Consider the following 20224-nt stretch of genomic DNA (forward strand, 5'->3'; position numbering starts at 1 on the left):
ATATTCTCCCTGTCTGGAGTGCCAGCAGCCTAACCCCCCCAACTCTACTCCTTGTCCTCCATACCTCACTCTTTTTCCTTGTACTGTTGCTCCCTTCTCCCCTTATCTTCTTAGCCCTATTTTTTTTTACTCCCTGGTGAAGTAAATAGCTTCTATCCACTAGAGGATATCCCTTGATATTAGACTTATACTGATCTTGACATTCTCTCCTTCAGACTCATAGTTCTCACATCTCAGTCCCTCACTCTTTCCCCTGATACTTTTAGTCCACTTTCCCTACCATATCTAGGCCCTCTCCACTTACCCCTCTACTACTTACCCTTCTTGAACACTGCTCTACTGATAGTTTTTTGCTCCTCTTCTGCTCTACTGGGCTCTACCCGTTCCGTTCGCCCTTCGGGCTCACTCCGCTCCCCTACCCTGCCCCCAATTTCCACCCGCCCCCAGCACATCCACCTTTATCCCTCCATAAACCACACCCACTGCTAGTCTACTCCAATCATTAACATACATCTAGGCACACCTTCCTTTTTTCCCGCCAAAACCAGCCCTCATACAAACCCCTATCATCATCTTTCCTGACCTAATACCACTCCTTTCCCACACCCACATCACCCCCCCATATATAGTACAACTCTCCACATACTTATACTACGTAGGAAATCTACCTGCTGCTCTATACTTAGTGTCCTCTATACACCATATAACTCTACTCACTACTATTATTCTGTCATTTCTTTCCCAACATGCTTTCAAAACTCTGTCTCATCCCCCTTTCTCTTTTATTTCTCCTCTCCTTATTCTATTGCCACCATCTCTCCCAACCCACTTTTCCCCTACACTCCCAACACTTTCACATAACTAATTATCAGAACTCACCTCTCTTACATTCATACTCTATTATTTCCTCCTATTTGTATCCCTCTAACAATCTCCTTCTTTTCCAATACAAACTTTTCTCCTACCACACACTCCCCATTTTTATAACTACTAGCAAATCCCTCCAATTTACAACAGAACCCAATCTCTTTACCTTGCTATCTGCCCACATAAACTGTTCCATACTACATCTTATTAGCACTCTCATTTCTGGTGATATCCACCCAAACCCAGGGCCCTCCCCTATAACAGCCACAAATAAATCCTTATTATTTACTTCCTTAAACTCCCAAAGTATAGTAAATAAAGTCCCAAACCTCCATGCTTGGCTCATACACAATAAACCTGACATCCTGTCTATTTCTGAAACCTGGTTAAAACCACATATAAATGACTCTGAAATTATTCCCCCAAACTACTCCATCATTAGGAAAGACAGGCCTCTCAAAAAGGTTGGAGGGGTAGCCCTCATATATTCATCCTCCCTAGCAGTCACTCCCTACAATAAACCTACTCCTCGCTTTAACAATGCTGAACTTCTCCTTACTCTACTACAAATCAACAATCACAAACACATATGTCTAGCATCCCTTTATATACCCCCAGGGGATAATATCTCCACTCTCGAACTTATCATCTCTTGGATTTCTAGTAACATTAGCAACGAAACCATAATCCTAGGAGATGTAAACATCAACTGGGCCTGTATTCAATCTCCAACAAACTCCTTAAATATTAACCTCTACAATTTCTCTCAACTAATCAACTCAGTAACTCGCCCTGCAAAAACCTCTCCAGTGGAAGTATACTGGATTGGATCCTTGTCTCCCATCCTCACTATTTCTCCAACAGTGGCACCCTTCCGAACTCCCTTAGTGATCATTCACCCATATTCACCAACCGACTTCCCACTGTCCTTCAACAAACTCACAACTATATTACTATCCGTGACCAGAAAAAGTTCAACCCAACTACCTTCGTAAATTCTTTACAAGCAATTAATTGGAACTGTCTAAAAACACTACCACTAGACATGGCAGTGTCACACTTCAATACAACATTCTTGAAATTACTCGACTCACAAGCTCCCTTAAGGACAAAGAGAATAAAAACAAAATCAGCCCCCTGGCTCTCTAAACATACTCTTGCTATGATGAGACATAGAGATAAAGTCTGGGCACGCTACCAGAAACTTAAGACAGGTCTGCTCCTTAATGAACATAAAATGCTTCGAAATAAAGTAAAGAAACTCATCACTTCTGATCGACAAAACTATTTCTCTACACTCCAAAACCATAATAAAAACAACCCTCAGAAATTCTGGAAAGGGATCTCTAGTCTCCTTCATCCTAGTACACCAGATACTCCCACCCCTGACTCAAATGCCTCTGAACTAGATCTGGCCACCCAATTTAACTCATTTTTTATTGACTCTATTGCCAAATTGACCTCTTCATTCTCCAACTCCACCATGCTCTCTAACACCCCCTCACCCCCCTCTCACACTCTATCTTTCTCCACTTCTTCTTCCTGCTTCCCATCCTCTAACTCCTCTACCTCTTCTACTACCCAACCTTTACCCCAAGCACCTCCACCCTCCAACTCTCCCTCTCCCAACTCCACTCTCCTCTCATTAAATCCCATGCCTACATCTACTATAAAGAAACTCCTTCTGAAATTGAAACCATGTACCAACGCCCCTGATAATATCCCTTCCTACTTTCTTAGTATAGCTGCTGAAACACTTGCATATCCCATTAGCATCTTAATTAACCGCTCCTAAAAGAATGCACAGTTCCCCAAATCTGAAACAGGCATATATTATTCCCCTCCACAAAGGGGGCAACAATAACAACGTCACTAACTTCCGTCCCATAGCCATCCTGTCCCCCATTTCTAAAATCCTAGAAAAATGTGTCCATCTTCAACTCCTCCCTCATCTCCTAGAAAATCATCTTATAACTCCCACACACGGCTTCAGACCTAATCACAGCACTATGACAGCCCTCCTCTCCTTCCTTGAAACGGTAAATAGAGCTCGTGACTCTGGCCTAATTGTTTCTACCTTACTACTCGACCTCTCCAAAGCCTTCGATACCATCTCACACAGCCTGCTCTTAACTAAACTCTCAGAACTTAACCTTTCTTCCTCCTCCTTGCACTGGTTCTCTAGTTACCTATCCAACCGAAATCAAGCAGTAAAATGGAAAAAAGCTACCTCCTCATTCCTTAGTACCCCCACAGGTGTTCCACAAGGCTCCATTCTAGGTCCCGTTCTCTTCAACATATTTATAAATGACTTCCACAAATCAGTCCCATTCTCAAACATCATCCAATATGCAGACGATTCAGCTATCATTTGCTCAGCCACCTCTATCACCACACTTCAAAAACTAACTCAAGATGCTTTCTCTACAACAGAGCAATGGATGTTAAAAAATCACCTAGCTCTCAACGCCTCCAAGACCAAGCTAATGATATTTACTCCTTCTAAAACTACTTCTCTCAATATGAATACATTTTAATCAGTAGCCAAAATAACTCACCCCTAGAAATGGTTTCAGAGACCAAGCTACTTGGGGTACTAATTGACAACCAACTTAAATTTACCTCTCACCTACAAAATAATATAAAAAAAAAACATCAAAAACTTGGCATGCTTTATAGACAAAATGCCTACCTTACCTCTGCTACTAAAATAACTCTCGCTACTTCCTTCCTTATCCCCCCCCTTCTCTATGGCGCCCCACTCCTAACTAATCTTCAGTCCTCTCTCAAAAAAACAACTTTCCTCTTGCTACAACAAAATTGCAAAATTCGCCACCAGCCACAAGTCTTCCACCCACCACTGTTTTTCCCTCCAGAAACTAAAATGGCTAGAACTTCCCAATCAATTAACTTACACTCAACTAACTCTAGCCCATAAGCTTTTTCTCAACCCCTCCCTCTGTCCTTCCCTCTCTACTGCCTTTAAAATGCACCTACCCAATAGAGTATTAAGATCAAACAATCAAAACCTACTCAAAGTCCATAAACCTACACATCCCCCAGGCAAAAACCTTCTATCCTTCAACCTAGCTCGCCTCTGGAACTCCCTTCCTCCACTCATCCGCACCACCTCTAATCACTCTGCTTTCAAAAAATCTCTTTATACACGTCTAGCATCACAGTGGGAATGCTCCTGCTCCCACCCTACATAACCTACTCTACTCCTTCTCACATCCCTCTCTGCTCTGCTTACATCTTTAATATACCCTGAAAATTCAATAGAATTTATTAAACAAGTCCTTATGTTTCTTCCTCCCCCACTATATTATGTCTTTGTACCTCCTCTTCCTTTTTAGTAACTATGTTTTCCTAACTATTCCGTATAAATGGATATTTTTGCTGTGCTAAATAGTTAATATGTTTTTCTGCACAATGTATTTAACTGTATACTTGCTGTACTATTTGATATTGTTTTCTTTTTTTACTACCTGTTGTACCTATTGTGTAACTTTGAATGTATTTTGGAGCTTTTCTCCCCAGGACTCCATTGAAAACGGGTTCATTTGGCCCAATGGACTATCCTGGTAAACCAACTGCAATAAATAAATAAATAAATAAATAGGACCCATAACAGAGATGTGATAAGCCAATGAGTTGGTGAGCACATTCCTATGAATCTCAGACCTGTGTCCCAAAATTCTATCTCTCAGTAGTCTGACTGATTTTTCCCACATAAAAACAGACATTTCTTACATGTAGCAAGATATACAATTCCAGACATGTCACTGTACAATGAAAAGTATACGTCCTACCACTCATGGGGTGCCTAAATTCCGGACACTGATTAATACTAGTGCAGCTTGTACAATTGTAACATGGAAAAGTGCCTCTTTTCTTAAACTCAGTTCTTTGTCTACTATTTAAAGAGAAATCTTTATAGCATAAAAGTTGTTTCAAATTATTACAATTGCGATAAGTAAACATGGGCCGATTCAAAAGCCGTTTTTCATGGCCAGGTATAGATTTCAATATAAACCAATTCTTTCTTATGACATTCTCAATCATTTTACTCATCCTGTTATATGTCATAAGATACCCAAGTGGTTGTCTATTGTTACAGCCCATAGTATCAGTACTACCAGCCTCTCTCATGGAGAAATAAGGTTTAGCTGTAGAACCCCGTAGGGCCAGAACATCTTCTCTGGCTGTCTCTAGTTCAGCCATATTATATCCCTTCTCCAGAAAGTTAGTAGTCATTTCCTGCATCTGTATATTACATACATCTAATTCTGTACTAAGCCTACTAGCTCTTAAATATTGTCTTTTCAAAACACTCTTAAAAGTTCTTCTAGGGTGCATTAAACGTCATGTATGTCAGACAGAGCAGTGGGATGCTGTACAGATGTATGTCAATATCTAGTGGACTGTATGTGTCCATGGCACCCCCGTACCAGCAGTCATTATGTGTCAGGCCAGACAGGAGTGTGTGAATCCAACACCTATGGTGCCAAATATATACCAGTCATTTTGTGTTATACCCATCTACATGGCTGTCTACATCCATATTGTCAGGCCTGGTACACATGTGGTACACTAAGGGATTATGTGTATACCTCTGGACTGCACATATAGTGGCCAATATGTCTGCTGCACTCCACAGGGGCATTACATGCTAGAAGCGGTACCTTACAATGATTTCCTTAGGATGTCTGTCAGTAGCCAATGGCACACATGTTATAAGCAGATGTTAGCATCCACACACACCATGTCTTTGAAGACAATCCCAATGACAGTAGTAACAGTCTAATAATATACCTGCTATACATACCTGTCATCTTCTTGCACTATGACTTTGGGACTGTAGGGGCTGGTGTACGGCTACAATCCATGTCCAGGACATATGGTGGAAATATATGTACATATACTTATCCAGATCCATCCCAGTCATGTCATGAACTCCCACACCAACTGTTGGGCCAAGTGTATAGTACACGAATAAAGGTTATCTGTGTATGCATACCTGTGTGTCGTGTCATGTCCTTTGAATTGTGGGTGGCTATATGTTTAATGTCAGTATTCTCATTTGTGGGAATGGTTGCCACACTACAAATTTCACAGGTGCCAGTTGAAGGGCTTGTGGCTGAGGGATATACTTTGCACCCAGTACTTCCACACTACTTCTACATATGTATGGCTACTGATACCTTTTGTGTGTGTATATGTGTATGTACCTATATATATATCTCATATGGCTATATCTATATGTATGTATCTATAGATATATACATTTGTGTGTATGTATGTATGTGTATATATATATATATATATATATATATATATATATATATATATATATATATATATATATATACATACATACACACACATATATACATACATATGAACATATGTATGTATCTATATACAATTGATGTTATATGATTATTTGTGTGTCGTACATTAATATATGTATATTAATCTACAAATAGCTGTCTGCCTACATTTACAGATATACATCTGTCCATGTGTCCATGCATGTTCGGCTCATATTTTGGCCTGTTCCTCATTCACTTGGCAATTGTCATGGATGATCGCAGCATTGAAGTCAGTAACTAGTAGCAACACGTTTGTGTTTCAGACTTTATCTCATTCTACATATGAGTTCTAATACATATAACTGTGTAACTAGCAACATTTTAAGTGTATCAGAGCATTTGTTGATATATATCCCTATTTGTTCCCACAGTGTGGCATACTTTGTCCAGACTTCCTGCGATAACAGGTTGTATGGTATGATATTAATACATTTCCTGTACTGTTGATGGATTGTGCTGGATGATATGTTTGTGAAAACTTCAGGTTATGTATATCTGCCATGGTTTAGTGGTAAATCACTTTGTGTATGGAGTGCAGGGTCCTGGGTTTGAGCCTTGGAGAGGCAGTTTATTTTGTTGCTGGGCAGAACAAGGGGCGTTTGCTACAGAGTGATTAAGGCACTTTTAAGCACTTGTAAGTGGGTTTGCGTGACAGTAAGCACTGCCAACCTCCGCTTATGTTTTCTTATAGTCAGCTTTAAATTTCTCAAACTATGTAGGCATAGCTTACCCCCACTCAAATCCGCTTACCGCTGCTTAACAGTGCTTACTGCCGCTTACCACCGCGCTAATTCCGTTAAAAGAAAAGAAAAAGGGGTTGATAGGAAAGTGGTGAAAAATGGGGCACAAAGAGGCTAAAACAGTAGGGAAAATAGCTAGGCATGTGCAGGAAGGGTATAGGAAAGGTCCATACCTGCCCATTTCTTCTACAGCAACAGCTGTGCATATACACTATATTTGTAGGTACATTTGGACCCTCAAACCCTTGGGAGAGGGATGAGGACAACATATATTCTATGTGATGCCAATTAGACCAGATTATGTGTGTCCAGTGGACATGTGTGTGAAATGGACAGCTCTGTATGGGACGAGATTTTTTTTGTGGGAACAGATTGTCCTTTTTTTTTTTTTTCAGGTGAGAGTGGGATGTTGGGGAGGGGTAGTAGGTATATTTGGGGAGGTAGGTTGGGTCAATTAACAGACAAGACACACAAGACGCATACAGTGCCAGTATATGACACGTGGGGGGTAAACACCTTGGACAGGGAGGGGTGTTTGGAAGTCGCAAGCTCATGAGCCCCCAATTGGAAACAGTGGGACTGAGGTCCCCACCCATGGGCAGTCACCACTGCACCTTCACTGCCCCGAAGATGGCTGTGCTGGGGGCTGTGTAGGAGGGGCAGGCTCACCCTCTAATAGTGCCACTCGGCCCTCAAGCTGACATAGCCACTCTTGATACTCCAGGTCATGCTCCTTACGCACCATGGCCCCTGACCTGTTGACGGATGATAGGTTCCCCTTCGTGCCCGCTCCGAGGGGGGTCGAGCCCCATCCCTGCATCGGTTCCACCTGAAGGTGATGGAGGGCCCACTGAGGAGGAGGTCCCAGGCTGGGCCCCATATATGCCATGGCCCGCTGAAGTGGGACAGGTGGGTCTGCTGGGACAGGCCTTCCCATGCGAGCTGTGTTGTCACGATTTATGACAGATATGGGTTAGTAACAGTCAACAGCATTCAGGATTAGTTATAACAGCATGCATTGGTATTCCCATTAACCCAGCACAACAGATTTAACACAGTTGCAGAGCAAGCGGAACACATGCATATATGGAACAACAGTGGCCATTACAGGAGCATGTAGGTTTCATTGATGGCAGCAGGCTACCATTACTGGTGTATTTTCACATGGCACTTGCATCGAAACAAATGTGAGTATTTATAAGTCATTAAGACATATGTCCCAATAAAAGTTTGGAGTGTACACACACCAGTTGAGGAGTGTCATTGGGTTATTATGCACATATGGTAGGGGTGAGAGAAGAGAGTTCAATTAACTAATATATCCTTGTAGTTTTCAAAACATTCGTAGACACTGCAGTGGTCTTTCGCTTACATGTATTATTACACTACACAATGGCCTTGTATTGTACACTGGTATGTTTATAACTTATTATATACATGACCTGTGTCTTGTATACAGGCGTGACAGGCTGCGGGTGTTAATGCAACTTATGGTGAGAATTGCTGTCATACACTTTGGGTGTGGTGGAAGAATGACAGGTTTGTTTCCATATACATTCTCTGGCTATGTACACGTTTGACTATCAGTTATATGTCATTGACAGCTGCCTACATTTCTTGGATCATCACACTGGATTTCAGGGGAACAGGGTACCAAGCTTGTGATATGGGACATTTATCTGGATATGCTGGACAGATTGGAACAGTTGTGGGTTATGAATATGCATACAACTTACAATTAGAACATTCTAGCAAATTCTGTACTGTTGTTGGGTGTAATTATGCATACAGGTTTCTATCTGAACATGTTGTTCAAAATCTTTATATTTGTTGGGGTATGATTATGCATACAACTTAGTAGCACTCCCAGGATTCAAACCCCTGCGGTGTGTGACAAAATATTATAGCTAACATCACAGTACACTGTGCTATCAGGGAATTGATGTAAAGCTTTTGACTGATTTCTATCTAAGTCTCCCTAACTTGTACAATATGACTGACCTCTTGGTACTTCCAGCATTGTTATGCAGGACTTCATGCCCATTTTATCTGCATACCATGGTGTGGGTGACACTGCTTAAGATACAACAGTACTATTTATAGTATGGAACAGATTGCCATCATATGAGAGAAGAGTAACCAGAAGCACTCCAGGGGTTATACCTTTATTCACAGACTGTTACACATTTATTTCTACTGGTACAAACTTTCCAAGGCTCTTATATTTATTTGTTATGACAGTACATGCAGACTGATTACTAACCTGCCTCGCGATGCAGCCTTTGCAGCCTAGCATCATGAGCTTGCTGGTTCGCAGCCCGCTCATCTGCAGCTGTCAGAGAAATGCAGTGATATTTAGACATACCTATCCATAGTATACACAAGCTAGGCAATTATTTACTAATTAGTAGCATGAGTATTTACTCAGTACCGGGGCATTGGGCATCTGCTGAGACTCCTGAATCCACTGTTCCAGTACATCCCCCCTCCGCCGCTTCAGGTCAGCATGGTGGTGCCTGACCTGCTTTCCAGTCCGGGGGATACCTGTGGCACTGGTGAGGTCACGGGCGAGACTGTCCCAGGCCTCCATTTTGTACTGCGAGCCCTGGTACTGGCCCTGCAGTAGTCTCTGATCATGGTGTCTTACCAGGAGCCGTATCATGATTTTTGACTCCTGGATGCCCCAGTGCTGCGCTTTAGTGCCTTCACTCACACCAACCATTCTGCCTGCAATAGGAAGCTACAACCAGTTATGGTAAGTATTCCCGCCTGTGGGATTTAAATATGGCCATTTTCCCGCACTTCCCCATGATTGGCCAGTTTTGAAAAGGCTACGCCATGGGTAGACCTACTTACATGAGGCTGGCACTGCTTAAAGAGGGATACCGCTAGGCAGATTGAATTGGCTCCCCTACACATTGCTTACACTTACTAAATTGAGCTGTGCTGCGGTTAGCATTGCTTCATAGTTCATTAGCATATATTTGCCATTTGGCAATGATTTATTCTTCATTACAGGTGATATATGTGTGTGGTATCTATGATTCATGTGTACATACATTGTATGGGGACATGGAGACTTCTACACTTTATTACAATAACATCTCAAATCTATGCTTACTACAGTACTCCAGTTCACATATTTATGCTCTGTGGCAGGTTATCCAACAATACTCTGAACATAGATTCAGTTCACATGTTTGGTGTAATTTTTCTGTGGTGAGGATTAATTTGCTGATACCTCATTGATATCTATTGCTATGATGGCTTAGTGGTTTACTACTGTGACTAGAGTGTACAGGTTCCTGAGTTTGAGCCTTGCAGAGGCAGTTTATTTTGTTGCTGGGCAGAACATGGCCCAGTGGATCCAGAGTGATTAAGGCACTTTAAAGCAGTTGTGAGCAGGTTTGCTCTGCTAACCTCCGGTTACAGTTTCTTGCACTCAGTTAGCTTCTACTTTGCTTAATCTGTGTGGGCAATGTTTACCCCCATGCAAACGCAGTTAAACACACTTACTAGTGCTTATATAAGTTTACTACTGCTTATTTGTGCTTACACCTGCTTACTAGTGCCTTATTCATTATGACACTGACACTTCACATGTGCATTTCATGCAGTACTCCAGTTCACATTTAAATGTTATTATGTAGGTTATTCAGCATAAAGATGTAAAAATATGCCTCATATACAGATTTCATATGGAAAATGATATGTGCTGCAGTGGGACTGGAACCGGGAATGCCTGTTCGTTAGGCGGATGCTCTAACCACTACACTATTGCTGTGCTGCTTCATTTGCATATATATTCCTTGTTATCCTCTTCAGCCTTTTCAGCTGCTTTAACCATAGCTAAGCGATGGGCAAACCCACGCACCTATGGTTAGCTGTACTCGGGGTTTTAAAAAAAATTAAATACAAGGGTTAGTGACATTGCACGAAGTATCGGAGACCATCCATGTGCAACTAACAGTGGGCAAGACTGCTTTTCAGTTTATAGCATCCTACAGACCACCCTCTCAAAGTCAGGAATCCCATTCGGCTTTCCTGAAAACATTGGAGAACATGAAGATCTCTCCGAATACCATTATATTGGGTGACTTCAACTACCCAAACATTGACTGGGAGCACTACTCAAGCCCCAGCACCTTAGCCCAAAGATTCCTGGAAATTATAAACTCAAATGCTATGGAACAACTAGTCACCACTCTCACAAGAGGGGACAACATACTAGACCTGATCATTACCAACATGGGTACTCTATGTTCCACACCAGAAGTATATCCCTCATTGGTAAGATCAGACCATAAATTAATTTCACTGGATGTCCACATCCGACCCCACCCCAGCCCAGAAAACCACAGTGAAAAACTTCTCAAAGCGAACTTCTCACTTCTCAAAACCAAGTGGAATCCTTCAAGGCCCCAGGGCCAGTGGAAACTACAGCCCAAACTGCAGAATCCTATATAAATGCATTCTACGGACATCTCCAGGAATGCATGGATCATGCTATCCCAATCAAAACCAAGACCCAATCATCCAAAGGCAGGCGTCCAGTCTGGTGGACCCCTGCCATAAATAAACTGTACAACAGAAGGAGGAAGCTACTACATGATAGAGCAAAATCCCTAATAGGGAAGGCATCTCTGATCAGTACTAGCAAAAAATTACGATCCCTCATAAAATCCTCCAAGGCCAGCTTCGACAGAAAAATTGCACAGGACACCAAAGACAATCATAAGGCTTTTTCAGTTATGTTAGAAACCTGGGATGCAACTCCCAGACTTGTTCTGAGTTGATTCTAAACGACAAAAAATACACTGAACCCACAGACATCGCCAATATCCTGGCAGACAGGTTCAGTGCAAACTTCTCCCAAAAGAGCAAGTATCTATCCCGGCAGAGGGCTGCCTCCCAAACATCTCAGATGCTCAGGTGAAGGCTGCCCTCTCCAAAGCAAAAAACACTGCTTCCATGGGACCAGATGGCGTCCCAGGTTGCGTCCTACATGAACTACAAGAGGAACTAATCCCTCAAATAAAACAGCTATACAATCTCAGCCTCACTACAGGATATGTGCCCACAGAATGGCGTACAGCAACAGTGGTCCCACTCCACAAAGGTGGAGCCTCTACGGACCCTGGAAACTATCGCCCCATAAGCCTGACTAGCTCAGTCTGCAAGGCTATGGAGAGGATCATCATGGAGCTCATAAATAAAGACATTGGGGACCTACAGACACTAGATCCTACCCAGTTCGGCTTTGTCAAGGGCAGATCCTGCCTTTTGAACCTGGTTGACTTCTTTGAAACAGTCAGCAAAGCCATAGATGAAGGGAAGGTAGTCCACACAGCCTATCTGGACCTTGCAAAGGCATTTGACACAATACCCCACTCGGGCATCATAGATAAGCTATCCAGCTTAAATATAAACCCCTATGTCACAAGATGGGTCGCAAACTGGCTCAAAGACAGAACCCACAGAGTGAGAGTTGCTGGAGCCATGTCAGACTCGAAACCGGTCACAAGTGGCATCCCACAGGGTTCTGTCCTGGGACCACTCTTGTTCGGTATATACTTTTCCGAGGTACAGGCAAACGTGGGAGGACTATGGCTCACCAAGTTCGCAGACGACTGCAAACTGGGCGCCATAATCAACTCTCCAGCTGACACAAACATCCTTTAAAAAGGTCTCACAGAGACAGATAACTGGTGCCAGAGCCATGGTTTAAAGCTAAATGCCAAAAAATGTATAGTCATACCCTTTGGCAAAAACAATGTGCCCACAAATTACCACATAGGCGAAACCCATTAAGTACAGAGAAAGTTATTAGGGACCTGGGGACCCAAGTTGATAGCAATCTCTCCTTTGAAAACCACATTGCCAAAGTGGTTAGAAAGACCTTCTACATAGCCCACCTCATCACGAAGGGTTTCACATCTAGATCAAGAGAGGTAATCGTGCCCCTTTATTCATCCCTCATCAGGCCCATCATAGAATACAATGCCCCTTTTGGGATGTACCTTACCCAACACCTGCAGCAATTAGAAAGACCCCAAAAGTATCACACCAAGAGGATCAAGGGTCTTAAACAGATGCCATATGCTGCTCGGTTCAAAAAACTCCAGCTCTGCTCAGTTGTATACCGCCTACTTCGAGGCGATCTATGCCTGACATACAAAACTATGTCAAATCCAGAATTAATGGACATGCTCCACCTCAGTAAATCTAAATCCCTTAGAGCCACACGCTCGAGGGACTTGAACCTCAGCACAGAAATAAATAGAACTTGCTGGAGGGACAGGTTCATAACCCAGAGGCTCCCTTCGCTCTGGAATAGAATTCCAGTTCATGTGAGGCAGAGCACCTCACTGAATCTCTTCAAGAAGAATCTCGATAAGTGGATGGGGGATCGTAGGTTTGTCCCAGGGATTACTCCCATGTCACTGTTAGACAGAGGCACAGTAAACTAAACCTTAAAAAGGGCACAGTATACTCAAATCAAGGGGTGGCATAAGCCATACAGAATCGGGCTAGGCTTATAATTGCCCCAGGGCAGATAGCCTAGTATGAACCTATGAACCTATGTTTTATTTCAATGTGCTGTTGAACACATGGAGACTGTTGGTGGCGATATGCGGACACCTATGAGCGGTTTTGCTTATTTATTTACACTTTCTTCTATTCTACTTTGCAGGGGTGTGTTTATTCTGAGAGCTCTGCTCTCAGATACGCCCCCTGCACTCGTCCACGCTCAGTGTAAGATTTGGAGCTCAGGCAGCGAGCCTTCATTAATATGTATGGCACGCTGCCGTCCACCTCTTAAACTGCCGCTTACGTGCAGAACTGGTTTGGTCCTACACGACAGATTAGTAAATCCGGGGGATTGTCCTATTGCCTCAATCAAAAGATCTTCCCTTTGAAAGTCTTGTGACTGAGGCACTAAGATGATATATTTTAATAAAAGTTTTTTTCCACTTGTTTTTATATAATTTTGCCTTCCTCTTGTGACTATGGATTTATTTATTTAACTTGAATTTTCTAATATAAGTACAAATTCAATATTTGTGCTGGACATTCTTGTTAAAAATTTTGTGCAAGCCTGATCTTTTAAATATGTTGCACTGCATCCAAAGTAGAGGAGTAGGTAACACAGGCACTACAGATTTAATTGTCTTGTCTACTGTGTAAGAAAGTGTTTGTGGAATTGAACTGTACTGTTTTAAGAGCATGTTTTTTTTAGTTTTACTTTAATTTTTATTTTAGTTATGACCACAGATCTGTTTTGCTGATAATATTATTGAAGCAGTAGTGTTTTCTCTTTCTACTTTATTGTAATAGCTGGAATTCTCTCGTGGTCTAGTGATGTTGGTTTTGGAGAAGCTGGCTGTTGATATCCCTTGCCTTTTGTATGATGACAGCCTCTTTTGCCATCTGGTGGATGAAGTGCTGCTTTTTGAGAAAGAGTTGCATAGTGTACATGGATATCCTAGTAACTACCCCTGCAGCCTGCACATGCTTTGTGAAGAGACGTGCTTCCAGAGGTGGATAACAGTGGAGAAAAAATGTAAGAAATTGTTGCTGTTATTTTCTAATTTTGTTTATTTAAAAAGTGAGAAATGAGATGGATATACTAAGCTAAAACTGGTTATGTTCATGTGTGGGTTTGTGAATAATCTGCAGAATACAATAGGTCTGTCTAGGCTAGGGAGAAAAAAAAACAGGCTATGATGTCAGATAAATATTGGAGTAAATTAACAGTGTAATCTTACAGTTTTCAAACTTTGCCTTTATGCTGTTCACCTGCTTATAGTTTCTAAAGTTTGTTAAGCTCCTTGTAAAGAGAAACAGTGTATTCACCTGCTCAGTATGTGAAAGTAAAGAAATAGAACTGAGTGTGCTTTGTTGCATGTTAGTAACTGCAGACTACTTATAGTAAATTGGTTTAACAGTAAAAATGATATAAAGGTATCCCAACTAACAACCAAATTGGAGTAACAAGGTCACACAGACAGACCAATTGGTAAAAAATATGAGAAAAATATAACCAAGCTAGAGGTTTCACTGTGTGATACCTTAAACCTCCTGTAATAGAGGCCCTTGGGATACATACAATTTAGCTCTTAAGGACATCAAGTGCTTCAGCTATATGGCTACTGAATGTCCATGACTTTTTACTTTTTTCTTTTTAAGTCTTTATGGACATAATCGGGCCAATAAAGTCAAAACTCACTAGCTGCCCAGGCAATTCAGAGCCTGTATCCCATCTCAAAAATTATTTCCTTGGTTACTTCCATTAGCTCACCCAATATTTCTGACAGAGCATTCTGTAGGGAGTTTTAAAGTCTACCAACTCATTACACTCCCAGAATATGTTTCCAGTTGCCTATTTCTTCCCCGTTACACATCCAGCATTTGTCATCTACCAGGGGAAAGATTCTTTGGAGTTTGCTTTGGGTATAAAAATACACATGCAAACACTTCTAAGCAAAAATCGTAAATCTTCTAGACTTTGTTGCATATTTGGGAGCTATATATATGTATGTATGTGTATGTGTGTATATATATATATATATATATATATATATATATATACATATATATATATATATATATATATATATATATATATATATATATATACATATACTTCCATCGTTCCTTGTGAATTACTTACATCTCTCTTCCCAATCTTTTCTAACCTCCCTTGATTGAATCCTGTAGTTATTGTGCAGTATTGTATATGCTGTAATAATTATCTCTTTTTTTAACAGTAGTGTCTGTTCTACATTCAGCTAAACTCTACCAGAGCAGTTCTTTCATTTAGAATTCCTCAGTTCCTTTCTGTTTGCCTATACTCTTTACCAATCCCTGACAGGAAAGGTAGTCTCTAGCCTGCAGTCCAGATGTCTTCTTGGCGTCTTCCATTCTATTTACTTTCTTTATGTAGTTATTTGCTCCTAATACCATGATTCATTTGCCAGTGTTCTCCAGTAAGTTCCAGATATTAGTCACTTTCTTCCCACTAAACTTCTTCTGGAATACTATCTATTCCTAGAGATTTTCCTGTAGATTTGTTATACATCACCATATTTATTTCATCTACTCCTATTTCAACTGTTATTTGTTGAGACTCATCTGCTTCTAACCTTGGCATATTCAAGTTTTCCATAAATATTTCCATTTGTGCTTTTTCTTAATGTCCCCACTACTCAGCTTTATACAAATTTTCATAAAATTTCAAAAATATCTCTAATACTTCTACAGGATATCTTTTTATTTTTCTTGTTGTAGGCTAAGATTGGCAACAACCCTTTCCACTTTCTGTTGTCTTAAGTCATTGTGCCAAATGTTTTTGTGCTCTGTAGTTATCAGAAAAGTTTCTTAAGTCTTTCTAAATTCAACATATTATTCAGGTATTCTCTTTAGCACTCTGCAGTTGCGTCTCCTCTTGTTCTGTGCGATTCCCTTTATTTTGTAATACTTTAACCTTTGTTAGCCCATGTGAATAATTTTTATTACTTATTAACCAGATCTCTCTTTTATTTCAACCCTGTTTTTAAACTCTTCATTTTATCCCACTCATCTGTAAATTCTGGAGTACTTTCTATCTTCCCTAATAACTCCTTGATAATTTCCACTATTCATTCCGTAAACTCCTCTCTTTTTAAAGAGTTGATGGGGAAATGCTAGTATCTCATATTTACTTCATTATTCTGCATTTTTATGTTAGAAATTATTGATGTATGATCTGAAATAGTTATTGGATGCATATTGAAGTTCTCAATTAAATAGACATGTTCTTGAAGTAAAATTCTGCCATGTCTAGCCCAGTTATTGTACCTTGATGAATAGTATGTGCCTACTACTGAATTCACGTGTTTCATATCAAATAGTTTCATAAATTCTAGCTTCCAAGATGGCTGCACCTTGAGTAACAAGTTTAATTCAGTGCTCTCACTGTGAAAACAGGAACTCAGAAAAGAGAGCCAGTGAATTTGTATTTTTGGGTAAATTTCAGTCACTGGCTAGTAAATGCATTGCCTGGATTCCAGCAAAGAAGAAATGTAGAGAACCTGAAAGAAAATCAGCCACAAAAGGTGAGGATAAAACACTGGCTGGGAAGGATCTTGCAGCTGTTCGGCAAAAAGCACCTCAATCTCCAGCTTTGGTACAAGACATGACTTCCAGTAATCTAGAGGGAAAAATGTCATGTGCTCAGAGGTGATTAAAATAAACAACACTGAAGGAGTATAACAACTCATATAACAAAAGGCTGGAAAAAATGGAAGAAGCTTTAAACTGATGTTCAGATGAGTTGGTAAAACTGCAAAAATCAGAGGTCGAAATGAAGAAAAGGCTGGCTGAGTTTGAGACTGCTCAAGAGGAGATGTTTCAAAAATGGTAGCATTAGAGGAAAGATCACATTGAGAAAACCTGAGATTTTTTGCTTTAACAGTGAAACTGGAAGGAGCAGACTGTATTAATTTTATGAAAGCGCAGATAAGCAACTGGACTGGTATTCCACAGTAGGAGAAACAGCACGTTGTGTGTATGCTCCAAACCTGGCCATGAGAAAGCAGCCAAGACGTTTGATAGTAAAGGTGCAGTCCTACCAACAGAATGAGTTTATTTTGACAAAACTGTAGCAGAAGGACAAAGTACTAAAGTTGGAGACGAGTAAAAATGATTACTTGCTGTCCACCATGCAGAAGAGGATTAATTTTTTTTTCCAGCAGTTAAGGAATGTCAAGAAGCAGGTGGTGAGACTCAAGCTGCTGTATCCAGCTATCTTCAGAATAGCAGTTAGTCACCCAAAATAAGTATGTTTTTGTTAATGTAGAGATCGTTTGGAACAGTGAGGAATCATAACTTGGACATCAGGGAACACAATGTGTTGTGTTACAAACAAGCTAGAGTAGTCTCTAGTTAAATTAGTTCATTTTGTTGGTCTCTAGGCATCTGCCTTGAAGTAATATGTTAATTTGCAAATCTGGAAACTCCACAACTTGCCTTTGAGTATGAAGGCATGGAAAGGGCAAAACCCTGCTGAAGAGGGAGTGATATCTTTACATTTATACCAGGTTTCAGTGACTATGCAGACAAAAAATGCTTCAAGATCAGACATTTTATCATTTAGAATTTTACTTAAGAAAAGCTACCTTAATGTGATGTGATTTCAGGACTGATACGTTAGTAATATTGAAATGTCCATCAACTGGACTGTGCCTAAAAAAGGCACTAGAGGCAGCAGAGGTTTTTACCAACATTTTAGTGATGAAAGTTGGACTGTCGAGCACCTTGTTTCATGCCGATACATTACAAGAAACACACTAGTGAAATAACACAAACCAAAAGAACTTGAAAGTCCCAACAAGACTGAATGGTCACAAACACAAGAAATTAAAACTGTTTAATTAAGCGCTTTTCATTGCCGCTTATACGGCAACTTCTTCAGATTACAAAAAACAGAACATCAGGAAGTTTACATCCAAAGATAAAGTCATGTGATTTAAAATCAGCTGAGCTATTGCATGAAACCTCATTAATATTAAAACGTTAAACACAAACAATCAACTTCAAGCCTTATATTTATCTCGCCAAAATACGGCGATCTTATAAGATACTTTTCTCGTGTTAAAGCTAATAATAGTACAAGTCAAGACTATATTTAAAAACAATTATATCATTACTAAAAATAATTCACTAACAAACCTCAAAGATGTTCAGACTTATACTAGTGATCGGGTCTGCCGTGCAGTGCTGTTTCACAGTGAACTAAATAACCCAAATGGACATTATCTATTATGGAATCGTCTTGTTTAATCATGTAATTGTACAAGGGTGATACTGTCACCATATAGCCAGTGTTAGTCTGACTATGGAGTAGCAACAAAACTAATCATGATGGAAACGAACCAAATTTACCAAAATTGCTGCCGGATAAAAGGTAGAAACTGATGGTAACCTGAGTTTGTTATATTTGTAAAGTACTAAACGTCAGATTATAATGTACACTATAAGTTTGTAAACCCCCACCCGTTAATAATAAAGGCAAACTCTACCTGGCTAGACCTTTAAATTTGAGAAGGCAAACAATGTTGCACGACTCATTCAAGTCTGGTAGTAAAAAGGCATTCAGCCTAATCTGCCAGGCTAGTTCGCACTCTTCAAATAACCTGAATTTGTCATATTTATAAAGTGCTAAACATCAGGTTATAATGTAAACTATACTTAAAGTATGTAAAGACCCCACCCAATAATGATATAGGCAAACTCTACCTGGCTAGACTTTTGAGTTTGAGAAGGCAAGCAATGTTGCACGACTCATTCAAGCCTGGTGGTGAAAAGGCATTAAGCCTAATCTGCCAGGCTAGTTCGCACTCTTCAAGTAGCCAATTCGTTGGTCCACCTCTACTGTTAATGGGAACTTGATCTATTACTTTAAACTTAAAGGTATGATTCTCGTGGGTCATATTGGGCTACTTGAAGAGTGTGAACTAGCCTGGCAGATTAGGCTAAATGCCTTTTCACCACCAGGCTTGAATGAGTCGTGCAACATTGCTTGCCTTCTCAAGCTCAAAAGTCTAGCCAGGTAGAGTTTGCCTATATCATTATTGGGTGGGGGTCTTTACATACTTTAAGTATAGTGTACATTATAACCTGATGTTTAGCACTTTATAAATATGACAAATTCAGGTTATTTGAAGAGTGCGAACTAACCTGGCAGATTAGGCTGAATGCCTTTTTACTACTAGACTTGAATGAGTCGTGCAACATTGTTTGCCTTCTGAAATTTAAAGGTCTCGCCAGGTAGAGTTTGCCTTTATTATTATCGGGTGGGGGGTTTACAAACTTTAAGTATAGTGTACATTATAACCTGACGTTTAGTACTTTAGAAATATGACAAACTCAGGTTACCATCAGTTTCTACCTTTTAACCGGCAGCAATTTTGGTAAATTTGGTTCGTTTCCATCATGATTAGTTTTGTTGCTACTCCATAGTCAGACTAACACTGGCTATATGGTGACAGTGTCACCCTTGTACAATTACATGATTAAACAGGACGATTCTATAATAGATAATGTCCATTTGGGTTATTTAGTTCACTGTGAGACGGAGCATTGTACGGCAGAACCGATCACTAGTATAAGTTTGAACATCTTTGTGGTTTGTTAGTGAATTATTTTTCGTAATGATATAATTGTTTTTAAATATAGTCTTGACTTGTACTATTATTAGCT

General features: G+C 40.3%; 1 protein-coding gene across 2 annotated transcripts in view; it reads left to right on the forward strand.

Moving 5' to 3' along the window:
- The window catches only part of RINT1 (RAD50 interactor 1), a 625783-nt gene that overhangs the window by 244404 nt on the left and 361155 nt on the right, over positions 1 to 20224 (forward strand). For both annotated transcript variants that reach the window (XM_044088530.1, XM_044088531.1), the window contains one exon: positions 14321 to 14546. In XM_044088530.1, coding sequence (XP_043944465.1) covers positions 14321 to 14546 — 226 coding nt within the window. The remainder of the gene's footprint in view (positions 1 to 14320; positions 14547 to 20224) is intronic.

This window comes from Protopterus annectens, chromosome 11.part0 (genome assembly GCF_019279795.1).
Source record: "Protopterus annectens isolate FY-2018-M chromosome 11.part0, PAN1.0, whole genome shotgun sequence".
NCBI classification, from domain to species: Eukaryota; Metazoa; Chordata; order Ceratodontiformes; family Protopteridae; genus Protopterus; species Protopterus annectens.